Below are 23,208 nucleotides of genomic sequence, written 5' to 3' on the forward strand. Positions count from 1 at the left end.
GCCCCACTGTTTCCACATCCCAAGTACAGCCCTTCATTTATAATTTTTACACTTCTCCACAGGGACAAACTGACAGCTTTAATTACCATCAATGACCATCAAGGACGCAGTGGAAATTCTTGAAGATATTCTCCCATGGATTGTGTTCTTGACATTTTATTTACAATTTTTGGCAAATAAATCCTGAAACCACAGAATTAGATGATTATATATTCATTATCAATTATACAACTAAGGCAAAACCATTTATCTAAAAACAGTTGTGGTTTCACAAGACATCTAGAGGTAACACTTTTTTCTACACAAATAATGCTAATTTTTTTTTTTTTTGGATTATAGTCATTTCAAAACGCTAATTTCAAAAACCTCAAAGTCATCAAGGCACAGGTAATTTGCAAATATAGCTAATACGTGACATCCTCCACTTAGGTTCTACTTGTAAAAAATAAAGTGAATGCACCCATTTATTTTCTGGTTCTAAGAATTTCATCCTTCAGGAACTTTCCCCTCACAATCAGTAGTTTTCTTGTGATTTACAACTTATTAAGGCAGGCTGAGAATAAAAACATCAATTTTAAAAGGCATATCAAAAATACATAGAAATATTTCTTAACGACCCCCGTCAACATTCCAACTATTTAATTTTAATAAATTAATACACATAATAACTCATTCACAACAGGAAAACGTAACTCATCAGTACAGTCCTTTTATAAATCCTAATTACAATGCGCCAAAGCATTCAAAGAGCACTGAGAAAATAATGGACCAAAAATGACTATCTTTACACCCATGTTTTGACAGAGGATTTCACAAACAAATATACCCAGAAGACAATGGTAGACTAGGTACTACTATCAAAACTCCTATGTGGCAATAACAAAGCTTTCATAGCAGGTAATAGCTTAACTAACTCTCCCTCCCAAACCAGAAAAAGCAGCTCACTCAGCCAACAGCTCAGAGGTTGGAACCAATTAGGGAGGATTGCTTTTTCCCTGGCAAATGTATAGAACTTGGTCATGGCCCTGCCAGACTATGAAAATGACACATTCAACCCCATCACGTCATCTGAAACTGAGAGGAGCAGAGACTGGCGAGCTGTTTTTCACATGCTATACCACACGGTAGTCGAGAACAGCAGTCTCTGAAACCTAGGGTACAACTCCTAGCATAGAGCAGATACTCTGAGTATTTAGAAACCAATCAGAACAGACACAAGCCATAAATAGCCATCCAGAAACAAAGCAGACCTTCCTGAGAGCAGAAAGATAAATAGTATCCCCGTGAGCCTGGGTGCCCTTGCTTTTTCCAGGACCTTCCCACGCCTCAAAATAACTCAGTCTTCTGTGCCCAGTAAAACAGACATATGGATCATCTTCTTTAATGTTAACTAACGTAATTTACACAAGATTTTCAAATTTTGACAAGTGATTTCTAAAGTTTTCTGCCAGGAAAACTGCAGGATGCTGATATTCGAGGACAAGTCATCGACAAGAAAACGGCAAACCCGGCCCTTCCACTCCTGGTGAAAGCTTTTTGTCAGCCACTGTGTAAAGGAGGAAAACCATTTAATCAGACTTGACCACAGCCTGGCAAAACAAAACTGAGATTATCAGGAAAGTTACTTGAAATAGGGGCTTACGTCCACCATTGCCAATGACAAACCTTACTGAGAAGTGTAATGACACACGTTCTCTCTTTGATGGTTCTGTGAGATAGGTTTTTCAGCTCTCACGGCCATTTAAAATGAATCGTTAAAATAAGTGAATCTAGACCAGGATGATAAAACAACACAAATTTATTTTATACACCTGTGTATTTCATCTTTACTTCAGTTTTCAATTTCTACTTTTGTGAATGTTGTACCATACACGCATCAGTGAAATGTGTTGATAAATAAATACGTTCGATAAAGAGGCAAACTAACTTTTTACTTATCAAAAAGTTTGGAAACAATTAGTCTAAAAATTAAGAAATATGTGGAGAAGGGGCTGGGAATGGAATCGATGGAGGGCATGAAACTCCATTTTGGGGACTTAGGGGATTTGGAAAAAGCAGGCTAACAGCTAAAAAAAATATTTTAGGTATGAAACAAGGAATTGATCAAATGTAGGGGAATAAAACAATAAAACACACAATGCCTTAAGCCCAATTATATAGAAATAAATAACTAATTAATATATAAATACTTAATAACAGAGTATGAATAATGAAGCACTATAGAAATTAATACAGAAATATGCAAATATAAGCTATATGCCTTAAACTGAATTGATATAAACTAAAGAGTTAAAATATCACATTTATTTCATTCAATTTATTGCAACTAATGCTTTATTAAAAAGGGAAACCAAAAAAAAAAAACCAGTTTCTAAAAACAGTTTCAATATGCTTCTATGAAAATAATGTTTCATTTCATAAAATACTTGGTTTCCTTATTCCCTGTGCCAAGAGAACTAGCTGTTAGAGTACTTGATTTTTGGGTGGAACCAGCCAGTCTTTAATTTGCCACAACCATATAACACATGTACAATCACTTTTACTTTTTAAAAAATTCTTTGGAAAAAAAAAACAACACATGTTGAAAAGTCTTCAGTTCACAAAACCTATTGAAGCTTCCAAGAAGTCTCATAACTTTTAAAATCAAATGAAGTGAACACATTATTTTATCTGATGCAAAGCATTCAGTTCAGTTCATTTTCCCCCCAAAATGTGAGCCTCTTCGTTTTCCCCAAAAATGTGAGCCTGTACAGGAATAACATTTGTAAAGGAGCCACAAATATGGCGAGGGTTTTGTAAATCTGGTCTACAAACGTGTTTCCCCAAAAGTGCGATCGTCTTGCTATCATACTTCTCTCTACTCACTCATCTTACCAACTGTATGGTGCGCCAGCCAGTTAAGAACTAATACAATGCTCTTTAGTTTTTTCTGCATTTACACCCCGGCAATTCACATTAATGATGTGAAAGAACACTTAACAGACAACTCAAGTTTGCAAATTAGCAGGAAAGAAGAGAAAAATGACTCAGAACAACAAGCATACAGTATTACCAAATGCACTTTACACATTTATCCTGTTAAGTGTAGCTTAGTTTTGATGATTTACAATGCTAGTTCGTACTCAGTTTTGTAAGCGTAATAAAGTCTCCGTAATCTCAGCCTTCCCCATAGCACCCTGCTATTAAATCTTTGTTGAGAAGTGTGATGAGACCCCTCTGGCTTCCAGCCTTCCCCACCCCCTGAGGGAATTGGCAAGAAATGATAGGGTTTGTGGATTAGTAAAATGAGAGGTTCTCTGTGCTTTTCCTTCTTTAAATATATATTTTGATAATCTGTCTTCTGCATCAGAGAGTCCCAACAGCATTAGACTGTTGATTTCCCTCCCTTCCCAGCCTCCAGGAAAAAGAGAGCAAGACTGGGGCAGGACAGGTGGTTTCCATCTACTGCGACAATTGAAAAGTGGGATTTAATTTTTTTTTCTTTCCACCCTTCCCCTTATTCCTTTAAGCAGGGATGATACATAACTTACCACATGTTGGACTGCAGACTAGAAGAAAACTGCACCATGAGACAAAAAAGAAAGCTCACCTTCACAAGTGCCACCTTGTCCCTACCTATCCTTAAGGGACTATTTTGTTTTCTAGATCAGGACTCTGGTCCAGAATAGTGCCCACATTTCATCACCCCTCAGCGATGAACTCCACGAATTGTATGTATGATCCCTTAGATCTCTAGGTCCCCAGATGGATCTACTGGCTGTGAATTCAGTCCAGGTTACTAATATCTACTCATGAACTGATCTGGGGCACACTTAATCCACATGATGATTTTCAAATCTGGGTCTAGAACTGGTCGTCTTGCTCCACATGTGAACTTCATCTTCTAAAGCTCAGTCAATTCTGGGGTCTAGTCTGGGGTCACTTGGCAAAACTATACCAGGATTTCAAGACATTTAATACAGAGTGAATCAGTTTTGATATAGGCAGACTCCCCAAAGAATGTGCCTCACTCTTGGGGCTGAAAGTCACCAAAGGAACAAATCTCAAGTTACCAAGAAACCCACAGTTACAGGATGGAAAGAATCTGAAAGCAGGGTATCTACCAGTTCTCTGACATGGGAACTACCCTCAGTAACTCCCATAGGTGTCAAACCACAGAATAACCCAGCTCTACATCATCTTACAAATCAACAAGTTTTAACATTTCTTCATCTCCTAATTCTACTCTACAGTCAAGCCTCCAAAACACTACTCTTTCTTCATGTAAATGGTTTACCAAAAAGTCTGGCTGGAGAGGCCCAAACATGTAACTAAGACTTCAAGGCTAATAGAAAGGAAGCCATGAGGAGCAAGGGAAAAGGAGAGAAAGCAGTGAGAGACTATAAACCAAAGACAAAGGAAGCAGAGAAATACGGACAACAAAGAAATGAAGAGTCTTTAGGAAAGGACAGGAATCAGAGGGAATGAGCACGGGTACAAATGGGTCTAGATGAAGTTAAATGACAAAGAGAGTAAAAAAGAACGATGAAAGAAAAAGTCAACTAAGAGGGGAAAAGAAAACTAGAAATACCTTCCTTTGCTAAACTAACACTTTGTCCATGGGGGTGGGGGGAGGAAAGCACCAGAAAAAGAGTTAACTGAAGCAGCAGGAAACAGGAATCAGAAGAGTTGAACCTCCCAGCTTACATTAAAATGATTTAATCAAAGAAGAGGGTAGAAGCATCATATTACTTTTTTTAATTAAAATACTTCCAAGGATCTTTAATCTTTTTCAGATTAGTCTGAAGGGTACCCTTAGCCTACTCAAGTGTCAACTTCAACACCTTGAACAAATGTGAATGATTCCTGATTTTGTTTCTCCCCCTTTTCTCTCTGATCCTCCGCCTCTGCTTTTCCTCATCAATCCTCCACCGTCCCAGAGAAATCATCCTGAACAACAAACAGGACCAAGGCTTAGCAGATCTATCCTTCCTGAAATGTGTTTCATTGTCACAAGTAAGCTTCTGTTTTCCTACCTTTGATTAAGATGTTGTGGTATGTGAGCACAGACTAGCTCCCCTACTTGTACAAAGTTTAAGATCAAAATAAACCAAATATTTTATTAGAGTGAGGAGTTGAAGAAAAACAATATTTAACCCATAAATAACTCCACCATACCATGTGCTGAAAATCCAGCATTTTCTGCCCTGGTATTAAAGTTGCGTAATATCTAAAGGAGTATATATTGTGTAATACAGAAAGTTGTATAGGAATAGTATCTTTTGCTTCCATTCTATTTCGTCAAGCTGAACATAAGGATAACTACGTGGCAGAAACTCAATAAAAAGTAAGCACTAAACAGAATTTAGGGTTTGCTTAACAACCCCCTCTTACCTAAGGTAAGATTTCTTGCTGGCATAGTATATATTTGCCATGTCAGTCAAGTCACTATGTTTTTACTCTAACAGTACTGATGATTCTACATGAGTAAAGCTTCTTTTAAATCACCAGCTATTCCACTGAAAACAAAATCATACTAATTGTCTGCATTTAATGGAACTTTTCAAAAATTATGCATTCTAAGGGATAAAAAATGCATTAAATGAAGTCAATTAAATGTATATGAGCTAGGAAATGCAAATAAATCCACAAAGAATACCAATACACATCCAATAGCATGTTAAAATTAAAAAGACTGACAACACAAATGTTAGCAAGGAAGCATAACTGGAACTCTCAGACATCGCTGGCAGGAGTGTAAAATGGTGCCACCACTTTGGGAAAAGGTTCAGAAGTTTTGTATACAGTTAAACATATCCCACCAACCCTCTCCCATGACTCAGCAATTCTACCATGACTTATTAAATCAGGAGATATAAAATATATGTCCACAGAAAGACCTACGCAGGACGGTGCACAACAACTTTATTCATAAGAACCAAAAACCAAAAAATAACCAAAATGTCTACCAATGGAAGAATGGAAATAAATGATGATATATTCATCTAATGGAATACCAGTCAGCAAGAAAAAACACATTATTCATACATACAACATGAATGAATCTCACAGACATTATACTGAGCAAAAGAAGCTAGACTCAAGGGGAGCCTGAGTGGCTCAGTTGGTTATACATCTGACTTCAGCTCAGGTCATGATCTCACTGTTCATGGGTTCGAGCCCCGGGTAAGGCTCTGTGCTGACAGCTCAGAGCATGGAGCCTGCTTCGGATTCTGTGTCTCCCTCTCTCCCAGCCCTTTCCCTGCTCACACTCTGTCTCCCTCTCTTTCTCTCTCTCTCTCTCTCTCTCTCTCTCTCTCTCTCTCTCAAAAATAAACATTAAAAAAAAAAGCTGTACTCAAAAAAAAGTGTGCAATTCCACTTATAACAAGTCTTAGGGGTGCCTAGGTGGCTCAATTGGTTAAGCGTTCGACTTCAGCTCAGGTCATGATCTCATGGTTCATGGGTTCAAGCCCTGCATCCGGCTCTGTGCTGACAGCTCAGGGCCTGGAGCCTGCTTCTGATTCTGTGTCTCCCTCTCTCTGCCCCTCCCTCACTCGTGCTCTCTCTCTCTCAAAAATAAATAAACATTTAAGAAATTTTAAAAAAAAAGAAGTCTTAGAACAGACAAAACTAATCTATCGTTAAAAAAACTTAAAAGCTAATTACTTCTGCTGGAGCATTATTGATCAGAAAGGGGTACAAGAGGAATTTCTAGGATGCAGGGAGGTATTTCAGAGGGATGTGGGTCACGTGAATATATATATTTTGTCAAAATTCATCAAATTGTACACTTATGATTTATAAATTTCACTGTATGTATATGTTACATTAAAATTATAGCATTAATAATAATAAACAACTGTGAAACTCTAGTTAGTTGGTCTGCTTATCATGATGATATAGGAAAGCAACTTTGAAACGGCTCCATGTGTATTCTAGATTCAAGCAAATGGGTAAACATATTGAGGAAGATGAAGCTAGGTTTTTCACTGCTAAAGAATGTAGTAATGAATATGGAAAGCAAAAAGACTGGGATGAACTTGAAGTGTTGGACTGAATTAGAGTCATCAATATGAACACATGGTTCCTATGTGTATATCAAATTTACATATACACTTCTTAACTCTGTCTGCTGGAAGGCTCTATAATCAATGATATACCTACAGCAATGAGCACACATAGTGCCCATATCTTGGTTTCTAAATACCTCTCTTCTTAAAGGAGTGAGGTCTCCTTGAAAAAAAGGCTGATTGTGGACTGGCACATATGATAATGATATGAATAAGATAATGATATGAATAAGAATATGGAAAGCCTGGGGCATCTGTCTGCAGCAGAAACTTTGTCAAACCCTCAAATAATGATAAAGACACATGAAACCAACACAAGATCCAATTTGAAGGGATTCCCATTGGTTAAATCTCAGGCAATCCTAGCACCACAATAATGACAGTAATGAATTCTGGCCACCGAATAAAATAAAAATCCAAAAGCCCCTGGTGATATGAATTAACAAACGAGTGAATGAATAAGAAAGGACATTGTTGGAAGGCTAATTAATAACTACAAAAATTATGCAGTTAAAATGGATGTTTTATAAGGATGAGGATATTTATATGGTGTCAAAGCATCTCCCCACAAGTTATTTGTTACTTACAAAGGGAAAATAGTAACATTACACTGGAGAAAGTTGGTGGACACCACCTTAAGTAAGTAGTCAATGTTAATATCATCAGCATCAGGACAAACCAGCATCACACGCTTGCACACTTAATGCACTGAGAAGAGCACAACACCATTTGGGTGGTGTTCCTACCACAGAATTCTAGAACTTGAATTTAATCATAAGGAAACATCAGACAAACCCAAATACAGATAGGCATTCTGTAAAGTAGCTACTCTTCAAAAATGTCATGGTCAAGAAAGACAAAGAAAGGCTGAGAGATCATTCCAGGTGAAAGGAAACAAAAAAGACATGACAAATAAATGTTATGCATGATCCTGCATCCTAGATAAGAAAAAAGAGTTATAAAGGACATTATTGAAGCAACTATTCAAATTTAAATATTCATCGTGGATTAAATAATAGTATTCCATGGTATTTAAATGTTAACCTTCCTGATTGTGATAAGTATGCTGTGTCCATGTTAGAGAATATTCGTTCTAGGAAATACAGAAGTTATATTTAGAAGGACGTGATGTCACCAATTTTCTCCCAAATGATTAAGTTAATGAAAGAGAAAGATAATGACAAAGCAAATGGGGTGGAATATCACTAATCACTGAATCAGTGAATCAGGTAAATAATGTATAGGCATTGTCTGCATTATTTTTGCAATTTTTCATTAGTTTGGAACTGTAACAAAATAAAAGTTACCAAAAATCCTAAAAACCACAAAAAATTATGTGTATGACCAATGTTTATAAATGCGACATTGCTGCCCAAATTTAAGATACAATCAAGAGTACGGGGTTTTCTGAAAGAAAGAAGATTCTATGGCCTAAACGTATTCACTATAGTCCCTTCTTGAAAAACCACAGTGCACTTTAACAAAAAAGTCTATTTAATTGGATTTAGTCCAACATTTCCACAAAAATCTGTTCAGAAAACCTGGCTAAAATGGAACACCTTTTAAAATCTTACGAAAATATTAATATTAATTAATTAATTAATATTAATATTAATATTGTATGGAAAACAGTTGGAGAATAGCTTGTTTAAGTAAATATGTTTCCTACCCATGGTTAATTGAAGAAAGATTTGTGCTGGGAAAGAGAGAGAGCGAGAGAGATTTACAAACACATACAGAGCCATAGAATGTCAGCTTCCAATAACAAGAGAAAAATGACATGAATCTAAAAAAAAATAATAATAATAACTGCCTACAATGTCCCACTGAGGCTGATATAGTCCATTCTTGTAGAACGTGTTTTTTAAAGAGGGTAGAAATATGGCAAACTGAGTTTTAGTTGTATTCAACAATTAAATCGAACACGTCATGCTTCCCGTCACTAAATTGGATTTGTCCTATGAACTGCATAGCAGAATAGCATCCACACCTTAGTGGGAACATAATGTGGGCCAGGCACTGTCTAAGGCTCAGAGAGTATGGTGACGAAGAAGACACAGTTGCTGCCATCCATGAGTTCACAGTCTCAGGAGGAACAGGGAGATGTGAACACATGCATCGGAAACTGTGAAATGCAGGAATAGGCAAAGGCCTTTATGGGAACACAAAAAGGCACCCAACTCAGGCAGAGAGGCATCACGGAAAGTTCCCTTGAGGAAGCGATATTTAAATCAAAATAAGTTAATCCATGCTTAACTTCTTTGAAAACACATTCAAAGTGTTCTCTTTTTTTTTTTTTTTTTTTTTAACTTTATTTTAACCATCATGTTAGATTCTGGACCCGCATGACATCACTATAGTTAGGAAAAAAAGAAAGAAAAATGTACCTGCTAGCTATTAAAATCTAGGTACAATTCAGGGGCACCTATGTGGCTCAGGCAGTTAAACATCCAACTTCGGCTCAAGTCATCATCTCACAGCTTGAGTTTGAGCCCCGCGTCAGGCTCTGTGCTGACAGCTCAGAGCCTTGAGCCTGCTTCGAATTCCCTGTCTCCCTCTCTCTCTCTCTGCCCCTCCCCCACTCACACTCTTGTCTCTCTCTGTCTGTCTCAAAAATAAATAAACATTTAAAAAAATTCGAGGTACAATTCATAATCTAAGGACTATGACCTGAGTTTGCCACAAACCACCAACTTAGAATTCTTTCTAAAGCACTTCTAGACTTACCTACGTTTCAAATGTGGGAGTAAAACAATTGGAAGAGGGGGGGAAAAAAAAGGTACGAACTGAAATAATCAGAAATAGAATAGTATGCGTAGACAAGAAGTGATAAGTATTGTTTACCTGTCAACTGACATTGATTAATCTTGTGTTCTGTGATATCGCTCAGTGACTCAAACACCTGGAGGCAGCTGTCACAGCTGTGCACAGCTTCGTCTTCCAGCTCCTCTCCGTCTTCCGGCCTCTTCTTACAGTCTACTGCCTCTCCATCTTCAGTCTTGTCTTCAAGTTTACAGTTGGGGTCTAAAAGAAAATCGAGACCGTAAGTATAGGGGTTTAAAGACAGGTTCTTTCAAAGTAACGTTTAATCTTCTTGCTACCAAAAACAGAAGCACCGTTTTCCTAGAAGCTGTGAAAGGAGGGCTTCGTGGCAGATTTTATTCCAGAAGAACCCAAAGTGAGCCTTCCCTAAGCTGTGTCAGTTCATGATGACTGAAGTTTTTCCTTCCCTCCATCACACAGGGCTTTTCTCATCTCTTCCTTCAAATAATTCATTATCCGTCCACCCTTAAGGCGAACTTTGCCATTTTTCATAGGCTTTTCGGGGGTTTTGCTTAAAAGATAGAGATAAAGCACTTTTAAAATTAAAGTCTCCAATGCAAAGGAAAAAACCACTGTGCTTAAGAATGAATTCCCTTTCTGCTAAATATACTGTTTCACGGGAAATTACCAGAATTAGCCAAAAGTCTAGAATAAGTAAGCTAATTACCATAAGCACGAAATTGACCTTTACTTACAAACTGGTCAAAACACACAGTTACCCCATTATTTGTTAGACAGCGATAGCACAATAAGCCCTTAGCACATAGCAAAACATTCTTACCAACACAGATTCAAGTGTAAATACATTGGCATGTCTCTCATTTTCAAACAAGAAATCACCAAAAACAAAAGGGGGGGGCAATATATACAAAGAGCAATTATAAATTATAATGAAGTCAATAACTTAAATTGGCATTATAAACGTCAAAAAGCTACATAGCGGGAAAACTAAAAACAGGTCCATTCCACCACCCCTCAGAATGATATATAAACAGCATGGGTGAATAAGAGTAAAGCACACATAATATTTTTACTTAGAGCACAACAAATACTTTGAATACTTTTTGATTCTACGTGCTGTCCTTTGGCTCATTTTAGAGAAGTGCCCCCAACCCTTCTGGTGCCAGCCCTCCTCTTTATCGGAAAGCAAAGGTGGGGAAGGAAAGGAAAGAGAGAATATGCCTCTTTAGGGGAAATTGGGCAATATAATCTATGACATAATTTATGGGACATTAATTTCTAATAGCAAAAAGTCCTCTGAAGTCAGAAATAAATTATGTCTCAAAATATAGTCAATAAAAGGGTTATAAAAGAGTTGTATCAAGATACCTAAGAAATATGTAACGTATTATCTGTAGTCAATTTTTTTTTTAATATGGGAGGATAAAAATTTGAAATGTTGGCCAAGAATTCACAGAATCAAAACTGGCCCCGGATTTCTTAGAAAAGTCAGTAAGTGCCACCACACCATCATCCTGCTGTCTGGAAATGCTCTTCGCTGCCTTGCATGTAACACGCTTCCATGATCCCCACTTCTACAATTCAGTATGGTCCCTTTCCTCCTGGCAGTTGTTCTAAAGCCTTTCTTCGCGTCGGCAATGAACGTAACTCTGTCACCACCCTTCAAATGATTTGCATGTGCCAAAATCAACTTCCATTGCGATGTATATAATAATCTCTTGGGTTCATGAGAAAAACAAAGTTCTCATCTCAAAGAACAAGTATTTTGTTTGTTTGTTTATTCGTTTTTAAAGAACGTAGTGTTTAACTGAATCGGTAATTTGGGTTGATTTGCCATCTGGAAAATTATTATCTCAATGCTCTACACAGTGCCCATTTCAATAGACTGGGGTTTTGAGTGCTCATTCCTGGGGGAGTAATCACAGGCTCTTTTTTGTCTGTCTTAGTGCTATGCCCAGCACAGCACTGTGTCCAGGTGAGTGCTTAGTAAATATTATTTAGTGATGATAAAAAGGGGGGGGGGGAAGTACATGAAAAAGTCCTTTACTGGTATTTTTTCTATAAACAGGAACAGATCAGGTACCACCAAATTAAAAAGTACCTACATGCCTACATTTCCCCAAATTGACACTGTGATCCCTCCCATTTGACTTTACTGCCTTCAAATATTTCACCTAGAGCTACAGACAGAACAAACAGGCGGTGGTTCAAAGACCTCCAACCAAATAAAACTAAGTGGTAAAATACTGCCAAATTAGAGAGAAATTCAGGAAAGTAAATAACTGCCCCAATTATGGCAAGCTGGTCCTCACAGCACCGAACACTTGTTGGAAGGCAGTACGCACACACGCTGAATACTCTCCATTGTGTAGCTGCAGTTTCCAGTTTCTCATAAAACTGATAGCACTGAGGGAAATGTGGGTGCTAGGTCTGAATTTCAATATGATTATTTAAATGCCATGCATCGAGTTTGCAGGCCTGTTTGTTTTTTAAATAAGAAGACGCTCTGAATACTTTAAGTAGTACGCAGAGAAAAATGATAAAAACTCGCCTTCCTTATTATGCAAGAATATGGACACCTCACACAAATCCAGTATCAAAACTATCAAACAAATAGGAACGCATGCATGCATGATGCTTGAGCTCTTAAAAGCGAAAGACCGACTCAAGTCCACGCTTCTGACACTGCGGCTAGTTATTAAAATCAGGGTCATTTTAAGACTAATAAAAAATGTTTTTGCTTCCACTTCTGCATTTACAGATAGAACCCTTCAGGGACTGAAGTCAGTCAAGCTTATTCACTTCTGCCGCAACTTTAGGATGCCTGCTCCAGCCAACTGGCGAATTTGTTTTTAGGTCACCACTTAAGAGGGACCCTCTGGGGGGGTGGGTGCGATTATAGCCTATGATGCCGTGGCGTAATCAGTGCTACAATCTCAGTCTCTCTCTCTCTTTCTCTCTCTTTCTCTCTCTCTCTGTCTCTCGGTCTCTCTGTGAGAATAGATGTTTTCCAGCCCCCACTTTCACGAAGAATTATTTCTCGCCCATTCAAAAGATGTTTATTTGTGTTAGGGGGTTCCATTTCTAGTGTTAGTGGATGTCGGAAGATTCTGGAAAGCTTATGTTGTCAACCATTTCTTTCCCACAGGTGGCTACACTTCAATAATTGCACATGGCCTTAGTTATGTAGTTTTTATAAAGTCCTTTGAGATCCGATCATAAAAAATAATTGTATTACTCCGCAAGCCATTCAAATCTCTGCCTACAACCTAAGGGGTTATAAATACAAGGTCCATGCCCGTAAGTACTGCCCTGCTCCCAACACCACTTCAAGAAGGGCAATTGTTCTTTCAACCCAATTGTTGTGTTCCCAACTCCCCCAAAGGGTAGGGTTTCTAAATATTCACAGACCCCCTGAGCTACAGCTACAAACCCCTCCTCATCGCAGCTCTCTGTCCTTTGACCTAAAGGATGCCACTCAAACACGTGACATCCGCCACTCATGATCTCACCCGCACCTGCACTATTGGTCGGTTCATCCCTTCAGAAGGGTGCTACGAAGCGCGGGATTCATAATAACCTGGATAAAAGACTTAATTTTGGAACAAAGACACAACTATTATTACAGAAATAAATGGCGGCTCTCGGTTTCCAATTTTGCTAACTTCACTTATAAATGGAAATTTAAAAGAAGTATGTTTTCCCCCTTATTATGATCCCTGGCAGGTGGTGCTTTTCCCTCTCATCCTCCTCTTCATAAGGATTGTTACTGCCATAACTCGGTTTCATAAAATTTCAGCTTTGGGGAAAATGAAAAATTGCACTGGCTTAAAAGTGTTGGAGGCAATAAACCCATGGACTTCAATTAATTTCAAGTGTGGGATCAGTTTAAGGCCAACCAGCAGAAATTCTATTCTGTCCATGTAAAAAGAGGTTTCACCACATTTACTTTTTATAACCTATATAAAAGTCAAGTAAAAGTAATGAATATCTAAAAGCCATCTCAGTGGACTGGCAAAGACTATCTGTATTCTTGAAACTCATCTTACATATTTCTCTCTGTGCAACAAGGATCCCATGCCTGATCAAAGCTAAAATGTCAAACCACTGAGAAAACAGCCCAATTTCCAACCCATTTCACTGCCTAGAAATGGACCTCCTTCCAAGCCACTTTTGCATGGAAAAGCACTGGCAAAAGAAAGAAAAACTAAGAGATCATGTGGTTATAATTATTACCAGGCAAGGAATATTTCTGCAGCTCAGTGGTAAAGTAAAACTCTGTCGCTCCCTGCTCCCACTAGTGTCCATCGCAAAACAACTGCCTCATTAAATCTCTGCAGTAAGATTAATATGCCGTAGCTGCACTACATTTATAACTTGGTACTCTATAAAAAGCACATTTAATGGTAAGAGCCAGAGCCTAGATACAAAGTATTACTATAAAAACTTCTGGCAGCCAGCACACATTGCAGGCCCTCTGTCCTTCTTGCACGAGATATAAATGAGGCTTTTCCTGGTTAATTCCAAGCACGAAGCTCTACCTTACAGACCAGAGTCAGTTTTTATGACAGCGGCAGAAACACAAAATTCTGGGGATGATGTAAATAGGAATGCAAGAAGATTACTTAACAACTAAGATTGGCAAGAGATGAATGAACCCAAAATACTCCACTTATACGCACACGCAAACTTAAAACACGACCATTTCCTAACGGTCTCTTCTCTGGTCATAGCCAGCTTTTCACCAAATTAAACAGCCATGGCATGAATTACTCAATCTTAAAGCAACCCACACAGTGCCAGGAAGTTCAAGAAATCAGCAACTAAAAAATGCATACTGCCTTAAAAAAATAAAAACAAAAAATAAAGCAATTCTTGGCTTCATTGTGATGATGTGACCTCCTGGACCTTAAATTACCTAAAGCTATTAAAAAATAATAAATGTTCAGGAAAAGTGGGCACAACACTATACTACCAGTGGACTGATAAAAATACAACACTTTGGTTATTTTAGAAAGATGCCTGAGTTTTCTTCCACGGATTGTATCTAAAAATAAGAAGAGAATTATAACCTGGGGTCTTATTTTCAGAAACTCTATGATGAATAAGTAAACAAATAATTTATACAAATGCAACTCTCACTCAGATCCCCCAAATCACTACAAATGATGAACCTCAGGTTGACAGCCATCGTGCCCAATAATCATTAATTGCCTAATGTTGTTTTTAAAGTTCACATGTGTACGTACAGCTAGCTTTAGGATTTACTGGCATAGTTAGAAGTCCTGTGCCTAAAAAGAAAATCAGGGGAGCCTGGGTGGCTCAGTAGGTTGAGCGTCTGACTTCGGCCCAGGTCATGATCTCACAGATCATGAGTCTGAGCCCCGCATTGGGCTCTTTGCTGACAACTCAGAGCCTGGAGCCTGCTTTGGATTCTGTGCCTCCCCTGCTCACACTCTGCACTCCGTCTCTCTCTCTCTCTCTCAAATAAATAAACATAAAAAAAGAAAAGAAAATCAAATTTTATCTGTTTAAAGCAAACCATGTCCAAAATCACTCTTCCCTTACAAGTGTGTTCAAACTGCATTCCCAGATGTATCTTGATACTTTTTAAGAACACAGAAAAAGTTACCCTGCGGGCTACAAAGAGTTAAAAAGGGAGCAGAAAGCCTTCCTAGTTTTCAAAAACCAAAGGGCGGGATCATTATTTTGTGCTTTCTGGGCTCTAGCTATGCATTCTAACTTGAAATCCCATAAGATGAAAACAGATTTAGGAAAAATAAATCGCACACTGTTACAAAATGGCAAGCAGGCTCTAATGAAGGAACGCAGCATTACCAGACTGTGCAGCCGTCTGGCCCACACCCGCCTGCTGGTCGGATGCCTCATTTTTTTCTACTGTCAAGAAAAGGTAAACAAACAAAACAAAACAAAAACAAAAGCAACCAGGGCAGTGGCCAAGGAGGAGCATCCGAAAGGAGTCCTCGGCTTGGCAGGACGATGCCGGCCATTGCCGTCACCTGGCTGGCACCAACAGGTCCGAAGAGCTCATGTGGTTAAGGATAAAAGTGGGCTCTTTTTATGTTTTCTGCAGTGTTTATTTTTAACCACTCTATTCCCTGAAAGTTATTAAATTGTTTTACAGGAAAAAGAAAAAAAAAAAAACCTTTTCATGTACGTGTTCTTTCCTTTGTCTATAAAATATTTTTCGACAGAAAGAAAGATCTCTATATTAAACAAAATCATGCTGTTGAATTTAGAACTTCCGCGGTGTTGCAGGATTGTTATACAGGTCTATTGCGGTCCTTGAAGACCAAAGAGAAATATCACAGATGCACTATTATCGAGGAGAACATGCCAAACGTGAATTTATTACCACTCTTCTATCTACAGTGAAACTCTTTGCAGGAGGATGCTAAGGGGGAGTAAATAAATTAGCCTTGGGAGAGGTTAAATACAACAACAACAACAGAACCATACACTTTGGAACCAAATAAAAAGTTTCTCCCTTTCCGATCAGAATCCTACCCCAAGTTAGTTCTCCTACCTAGTCCCCCTTTACCCTTCACATGAAATTTAGAAGAAAGGAATTTCAGCACTCCAACTTTCATACAAAGAGCATTTATAAATGCACTACTGCCTTAAAAGCACTTAAACTTTCAGATTGAATTACAATGGCCGCCCAGTCACACTTCAGCAAACAGATGTTTGCTGAGCACCTATGCTCAGTAGGGCATTTGGCTAAGGCCCCGGAGATGCAAAGCCTAAGGACCTGGTCCTTGTCCCCAGGAGCCTGCAATCGCTGCAGGGGTTCCCGACTGGCAGGTCAAAAGTGGGTGCAGTCAGGGGCTGTAGGATACTCATCCATTCGGCCCTCGCAGTGGCCAGGTACAGCTTGGGATAATGGGAAACCGTGGGCCTGTTGCCCTTCCACTCACCCAAGTGTGCCATTCAAAACCTATCATTTTTTTGCATATGCCATAATATCAGAAGGGCTGGCAAGCACTACTGCGGGGGTGGGGGGAATAGATGAGTAAATCAATGAGTGCAGAAGGCCGGATAAGTACTCAGATGGAGAAGCCCACAGACCAGCGGCATTTAAATCCCACAGGGCAGAGCAGGAAAGTTTTACCTAAAGAAGAGCAGCTTGGGCTAAGTTTTAAAGGATGGGGTAGCCCTGAGGACAAGTAGAAAATGGCTCTTCAAACAGAGGAAACACATGTAAAGGCTCGCAGATGTATAAAACAACAAGATGCCTTCCAGGAAGTGCAAGTTCTTCTGTGCCGTTCAAATGACAGGCACTGGACAGAGTGGGGAAAAGGGGAGCCTTGGCAGAGAGGAGGCTGGAAACACAGCTAGATCATGAAGGAACTACTGTGAGCTAAATGTTCACATGCTAACCTCAGCACCACAGGAAGTCACCAGAGGACTGTAAGGAGAGTCACAGATCTCGTTTACACTTTAGAAAGATGCTCCATTACTAATGGAGAGGGTGGGTTGTTAGGGTACCAGACCTGGAAGCTGGGAGACTAGTCTGGAGGCTATGACATCAGGGAGGAAAGGAGAGAAGAGAGTAAAACATTCAATGGCAGAAAAAAAGGCACAGGAGCCACTCCAGAAACAGGACTTAGCGCTGAGTGTTGGCATAAGAAAGTAGGGAGCCGTCTAATAACTGTCAGGCACCGGCTGTGGTAGAGTCGTTCCTAGAGATGAACTTGCTGCCTTGGTTTTAAAACGGGTGTATTAATCAAGGTTAATGACTTACTTTTCTCACTATGTTCACACCCAGAGTTTGCCTTTTATTCATAATCCCACCGAAGCCAAAACTGGAGACAGATCGGCCAGAAATACCACAATCACACTCTTTAATCCAGTGCAAGACATTTGCAAGGGCCCCCATGACTCTTCTGGGGACTTAGGTCTTGGGTGAGATTCTTTTTATTTAGTCCTATCTCAAACATACACAAAGCCAAGGGAAAATAAATCCAAAATGTGACTAAAAACGAAAACAGCCATTGAGTCTCACATCTCTTCCTTCAGAAAATATTGCAGAATGTTTCTTTGGACAACTACGATAATAAATGAAACGCACGTGAACCTAGGAGTTAAGACGTTTGAATGTTTGGGAGAGGGTCTAGTTATTTCCTCTTTAAACGTAACAAATAAACTGCAGCTATAGCAGCCGGGCCAGGAAGATGTGTTCCACCCCACCCCCACCCCACCCCCCACCCCCCCACCCCCCCCCCCGCAGCAAAAGAAAATCTGGGGCAAAAAGCCTTTGTATTCCAGACATCATACCTTCTGATACTCCTACTAACTGTTCTTACTACTTCAGCTATTTTAGATGACACCCAGCCAATTCTAACAGTACTTCTCAATTCGACACTTAAAGTTAACTATCTCAACAATTCCTGAAACAGCTTAGGGAGAAAGTGTTTGGTTTTGAATAAGAAACCTTATCCTGCCGTAATATAGAAGTTTTCATCTTCACACGTTGAGAAGACAAAGTCCAATGTCATTCACAAAAATCAATCCAAATTACCACTCAATTCTCTTGATTAATGACTTTGCCTTTTTTTTTTTTCCTAATTTGGGAAATTCCTTTTCTAAATTTTAAACAATGTATTTGAAACTCGGACACCTGGATTTCTCTCAAGGTTGTAAATTAAACACAAAATTTGGGGGCTTTAATATCCTGTTAAATGGACTCATATCACCCAGGAATACGAAAACTTTGTTGTTGTGTTTTTTCCCCTTTAGCAGTTCCTACTGGTTATCAAACAAACGGGGATCCAACTGTAACTAAAATAAAGCGGAAAATGATTTGAAACCAAATTTTTAAAAGGTTTTTTTTTTAATTTTCTTTCTTAGCTGGCACACAGAGGAAGGCCCACATTTCTAAGAAGTGATCCCATTCAAGAAGATAAGAAAGTGGTTTCTAAATAACTGCTTTGGTACCATGATGGTTCAGCAAGAGGAAAAAGGAGAGAGAAAAATCTTACCAAATAGGTACATGTTTGTATAATGAAAGATCAGAGCACAAAGTGGAGCTGTGATTTATGACTTACGAGCTATTACAAAATACAAGAAAATTTATGTATAATTGGAAAAAAAGAAATTCATTCTGTTCTCCTCTAGTTGGGCTAATAAATTTCAAAATACATGCAACCCTAAATGTCTAAGGTTCCTTCAGCTTGATAAACAAAACAAGAGAAGCCACACAACCCAAAATAAACTATAAAAATAGATCATTATTGAGTTAGCACCATTTCTGCAACCCTTGCCTTAATGAATTTGAAACAAAGGAAATATAACATCATTTTTAACTTTTAACTGCACTTTTCACTTCCTAGAACACAATTCCGTAAGTTTCCATGAGTTCATTTAATGTTTTTCTTTAGTTTTAACTCAATCTCTCCAAAAACCAGATTTTAAAAATGTACTTTTTTTTCCCACAGGATGACAACCTTACCAAATGTGCATTCAATCTGCATGTATCTGCAGACAACTAATAAAGACACCAGTGCCATTAGCATAATCAATACACAATTTACAGAGCTACCCAGATAGAACAGAAAGTGAACGTGTATGCCATTATCTTAGTAACTATAAATTAATAGTCGTTTCTGGAAATATGTTCTCACTCATATTGTTTCAATCCTGGCCTGTCAAGATAATGTGAGCATACAGTAAATATTTTTATAGTATTTATGTTATATATAAATATATTTTAAGTGATGATATATTATCAGATAATCTCCAAATATGCATAAAGTAAAATCAACTAAATCAATCACACATCAGAGAGAATGGCTGATAAACAAAACCCATATTTAATCATTTTGCTTTTTCACCATGTGATTTAATACACAGATATACATATACATGTGTATACCTATAAAATTCAGAAACGTAACTTTCAGTAAATACATGTGGTGAAGGAGCATGCCTGTTCTCAGATGGTGAGCTAGAAGGGTCAGATCTCATCCTTTTTTTTTTTTTTTTTTTAAGTTTATTTTTGGAGAGACAGAGATGGTATGAGTGAGGGAGGGGCAGAGACAGGGAGGAAGAGAGAGAGAGTCCCAAGCAGGCTCTGCACTGTCAGCCCTGAGCCCGAAGTGGGGCTTTGAACTCACGAACCGTGAGATCATGACCTGGACCGAAATTAAGAGTTGGACGCTTAACGGACTGAGCCACCCAGGTGTCCCTCATCCTATTTTCTTAAAAGAATAAGGAATCTAATCTAATCAATCCTATGGCTGCCTCTTTTATTATTTTTTTTAAAGCCAATCCTTTTGAAACTTCATATTTAGACGACACTACAAAAAAATAAAAAACAAAAAAACAAAAAACCACCACGTGCCATCTCAGGAATGGTGATGTGTCATGCCCAACTCCTTCCACAGATGACATCAATGCATCGATGTCCCACCAGTCCTTGGGGCAACCCATCCCCAAAGGTGTGTCCATCTCTTCACAACAACAAAGAAGATTTGTATGAAAAAGTAGCACATTTCCAAAAAAATAGACATTGCTTCAGGATGGTAACCTGCCAGTTGGAAATAGGAATTCGCTTCTCCACACGGTGTATTTAAAACAGCTAAGGGACACTACCAGGAGGTTATTCAACCCTAAGTCAGATCCACTGCTATAATTTTGCAGGTCCAACCATCACTCACGTTCTTCCTGTAACTCAGACCGGTGGGCCCCACCCTACCAAATCCCCTGACCTTTGAGCGAGAGTATCCACTGGAAGACCTTTGAAAGCCTACTCGGTTTCTCTAAGGAGATATTTCTGCTGAGACGTCACCAGCAATGCAAAAAACACTCCAGGATCCCTCCCTCCAGCACCCCAGCACCACCTCCCCCAAAATACCTCCCAGATCAGCTTTCTGAGGCATGCGATGCTTTTATCAGAAGCCAAAGCCTTTAATCACACAATTAGGGATTTGTCAGGTTTCCACTGCTTTTAATTCTCTTTCAGGTATAACTGGCTAATACATTTTTTTTTTCTTGTACAAGTAACTTTCTCTGGGGAGGTGTAATAGAAGAGGGAGCTGAGATCTAAATGCTTAAAGGAAGAGGGAACAGCAGAGGAGAAATATGGTGGCCAGAGGATTATTTCCACCTCTTGATCTGGCTTAAGATTGGTCTCGGCTTCTTCCGTTTGAAAACTATGAGCTTAAAAAGACTGTCCATTTCAAGTCCAGAAGTCTACATTCTTTTTCTACTTCAGCCATGCCGGCTTGATAAGCCACAGTTTCCTCACCTATAAAATGGGAATAATAATGACTGACATAAGATTTACTTCAGATCAAATGAAATAGATACACGGCGTCTTCTGACACATTAAATATGTTCCCAAAGGCAAAGTATTTGCCATAAACAGTGAACTCACATCCATTACCTGCCCTCTTTTATTGTAGAGAGTGGTTACTGAACGTTTAATGTAAATATTCACACAATTTCTCTCAGGCTGTCTCCAAAGGGGAAATATTTTCTGCTTTACACGAAGAGGCAAGATGGCCACAGAACTGTGTCTCACCTCAGGACTCTGCAGGAGAGGGAAACACAGAGAGGATAAAATGTGCATGCTTCCTCAGAGGCCTGAGCCTCCTCCATAATAAAAAGCTGCTACTAGGTAGGAACTTGCTAACAGCCAGAGATACATGTTAGGCATCTTACATTCGTTATCTAATACAATAATCATGTAAAGTAGATTCTTGCCATGTCATTGATAAGAAAAATGAGGCTTACAGAGGGGTTCAACAGCATGCAGGATTAAACACAGGTCCCATCGGGCACTGGGTTCCCCAGGTCAACTCACTGGGATATGTTGGTTGTACATCCAGGACCTTGAAAGCTAAAACTACAATAAGGAAGGTGTCTCTCTGAGAGCAATGAGCCCCAGGTTTGGGTGTTTGTAAAGAATCTGAACGGGGCAGGGACAGCCACTTTTCCTTCTAAAGTCTAGAATGTATTCAGCCCTGAAAGGTAGTTCCTAGAACTAGAAATCAAGAGCCTGAGAGACTCTCCTCCCTATTCCATCACGACGTCCTGGTGTGACCTGCGATGGGGCACTGAAGTTCTCAGGTCCCGGGGCAACTGGTAGACGGATGCTCTATGCCCTTGACCCCTCAGAACACTCTGCACCTTGCCTGGCTTCTGACCTCTTCCCTGAGTCTCTCGGCTCAAACTATCACTCTACCCCAAAACACCCTTCCTGAAGTGTCTTCTAGAATATCTATTTTAAATGATCTTGAAGTGGAATTTCTTTTGTCACTCACTGTCATTTAAGGATATTCCACTCATTAAAAGCTGCCTCGGACAATCCTCTTGGCTCTCTCCACTCCGATTTTCATTACTATTTCTTTCACTTCATTTAGCATTAAGGTTGAAGGGAAAAAGTATAAATGGCTATTTGAAAGTCATCTGATTGGATATATTAAGGTTTTAGACTTTGTCCGAACAAAGACAACTTTATGACAGTTATAATTTAGTTACAATAAAAAGAGACGGAAGGGTCTATATGGAGGATCGGCAGACAGGTGAGTGTGCAGGTCAACCAGCGGCCGATGGCTGGGTTTCTCAAGCCTGAAGGGACCCCCAGAGCCCAGCAATCCAGGAGCAGGGACCGGATGACTTCGTGGACTAAACAAAGTAGAACTTGTGGCTGAAGGAGCAAGGGGAGGCGAGGGAAATGAAAATGAAGCAAAATGAACCATTAGGATTTACTGCAGGACAGAACGGAGAAGACGTAAAGAGGAAAGAAATTCCAGACAATCTGCCCCCAAATGAGGTTTCATATAAGATGAAAGCAGTGGCTAGACACAGCCAGACACTGCCTGGTACTGAACACCCAAGCAGCAGCTGTATTCCTGTATTCTCCTTCCATCTTCACACTCTGTACTCACAAATGCTTCTAGACAACACAGAATTCCACTCTGAGGCCTCGAAGAAAATGCGTCTACGTAAATTTACTGATGAGTATGGTGATGTAGAAAATCGTCCCCTTGTTTGGCTAATTCCTTTGTAAACCCAAGCCCAGATTTACCTTTTTAATTTAAGGATTATTAATAAATCTACTATGATTAAACCTTCATAATGATATGTGAATTATTTGTCTCTAGTTCCTCTCCCAAGAACAATTAGCCTACCTTTGCAAATTAGCATTGGCCCTCTTGCAAAGAACCTCAAAGACACAGACCTGACTTACCAAAAAGATGGCAGAGGCTCTAAAATTAATTAGCTCCACTTTATGTTTCCGTTATCTTTTAATTGGAATTTCTACAAGAATTTTTCTTGCAGAACTCTGTCTACGTTGGAAAAGCATAACGGAGGTTGGAACCAGGCGCTAATTTGGCCAGTGTGA

General features: G+C 39.1%; 1 protein-coding gene across 1 annotated transcript in view; it reads right to left on the bottom strand.

Moving 5' to 3' along the window:
- ZNF521 (zinc finger protein 521) overlaps nucleotides 1-23,208 on the bottom strand; it is a 278,549-nt gene that overhangs the window by 239,790 nt on the left and 15,551 nt on the right. The window contains exon 3 of the mRNA XM_042962128.1: nucleotides 9,897-10,076. Coding sequence (XP_042818062.1) covers nucleotides 9,897-10,076 — 180 coding nt within the window. The remainder of the gene's footprint in view (nucleotides 1-9,896; nucleotides 10,077-23,208) is intronic.

Source organism: Panthera tigris, chromosome D3, assembly GCF_018350195.1.
Source record: "Panthera tigris isolate Pti1 chromosome D3, P.tigris_Pti1_mat1.1, whole genome shotgun sequence".
Taxonomy (NCBI): Eukaryota; Metazoa; Chordata; class Mammalia; order Carnivora; family Felidae; genus Panthera; species Panthera tigris.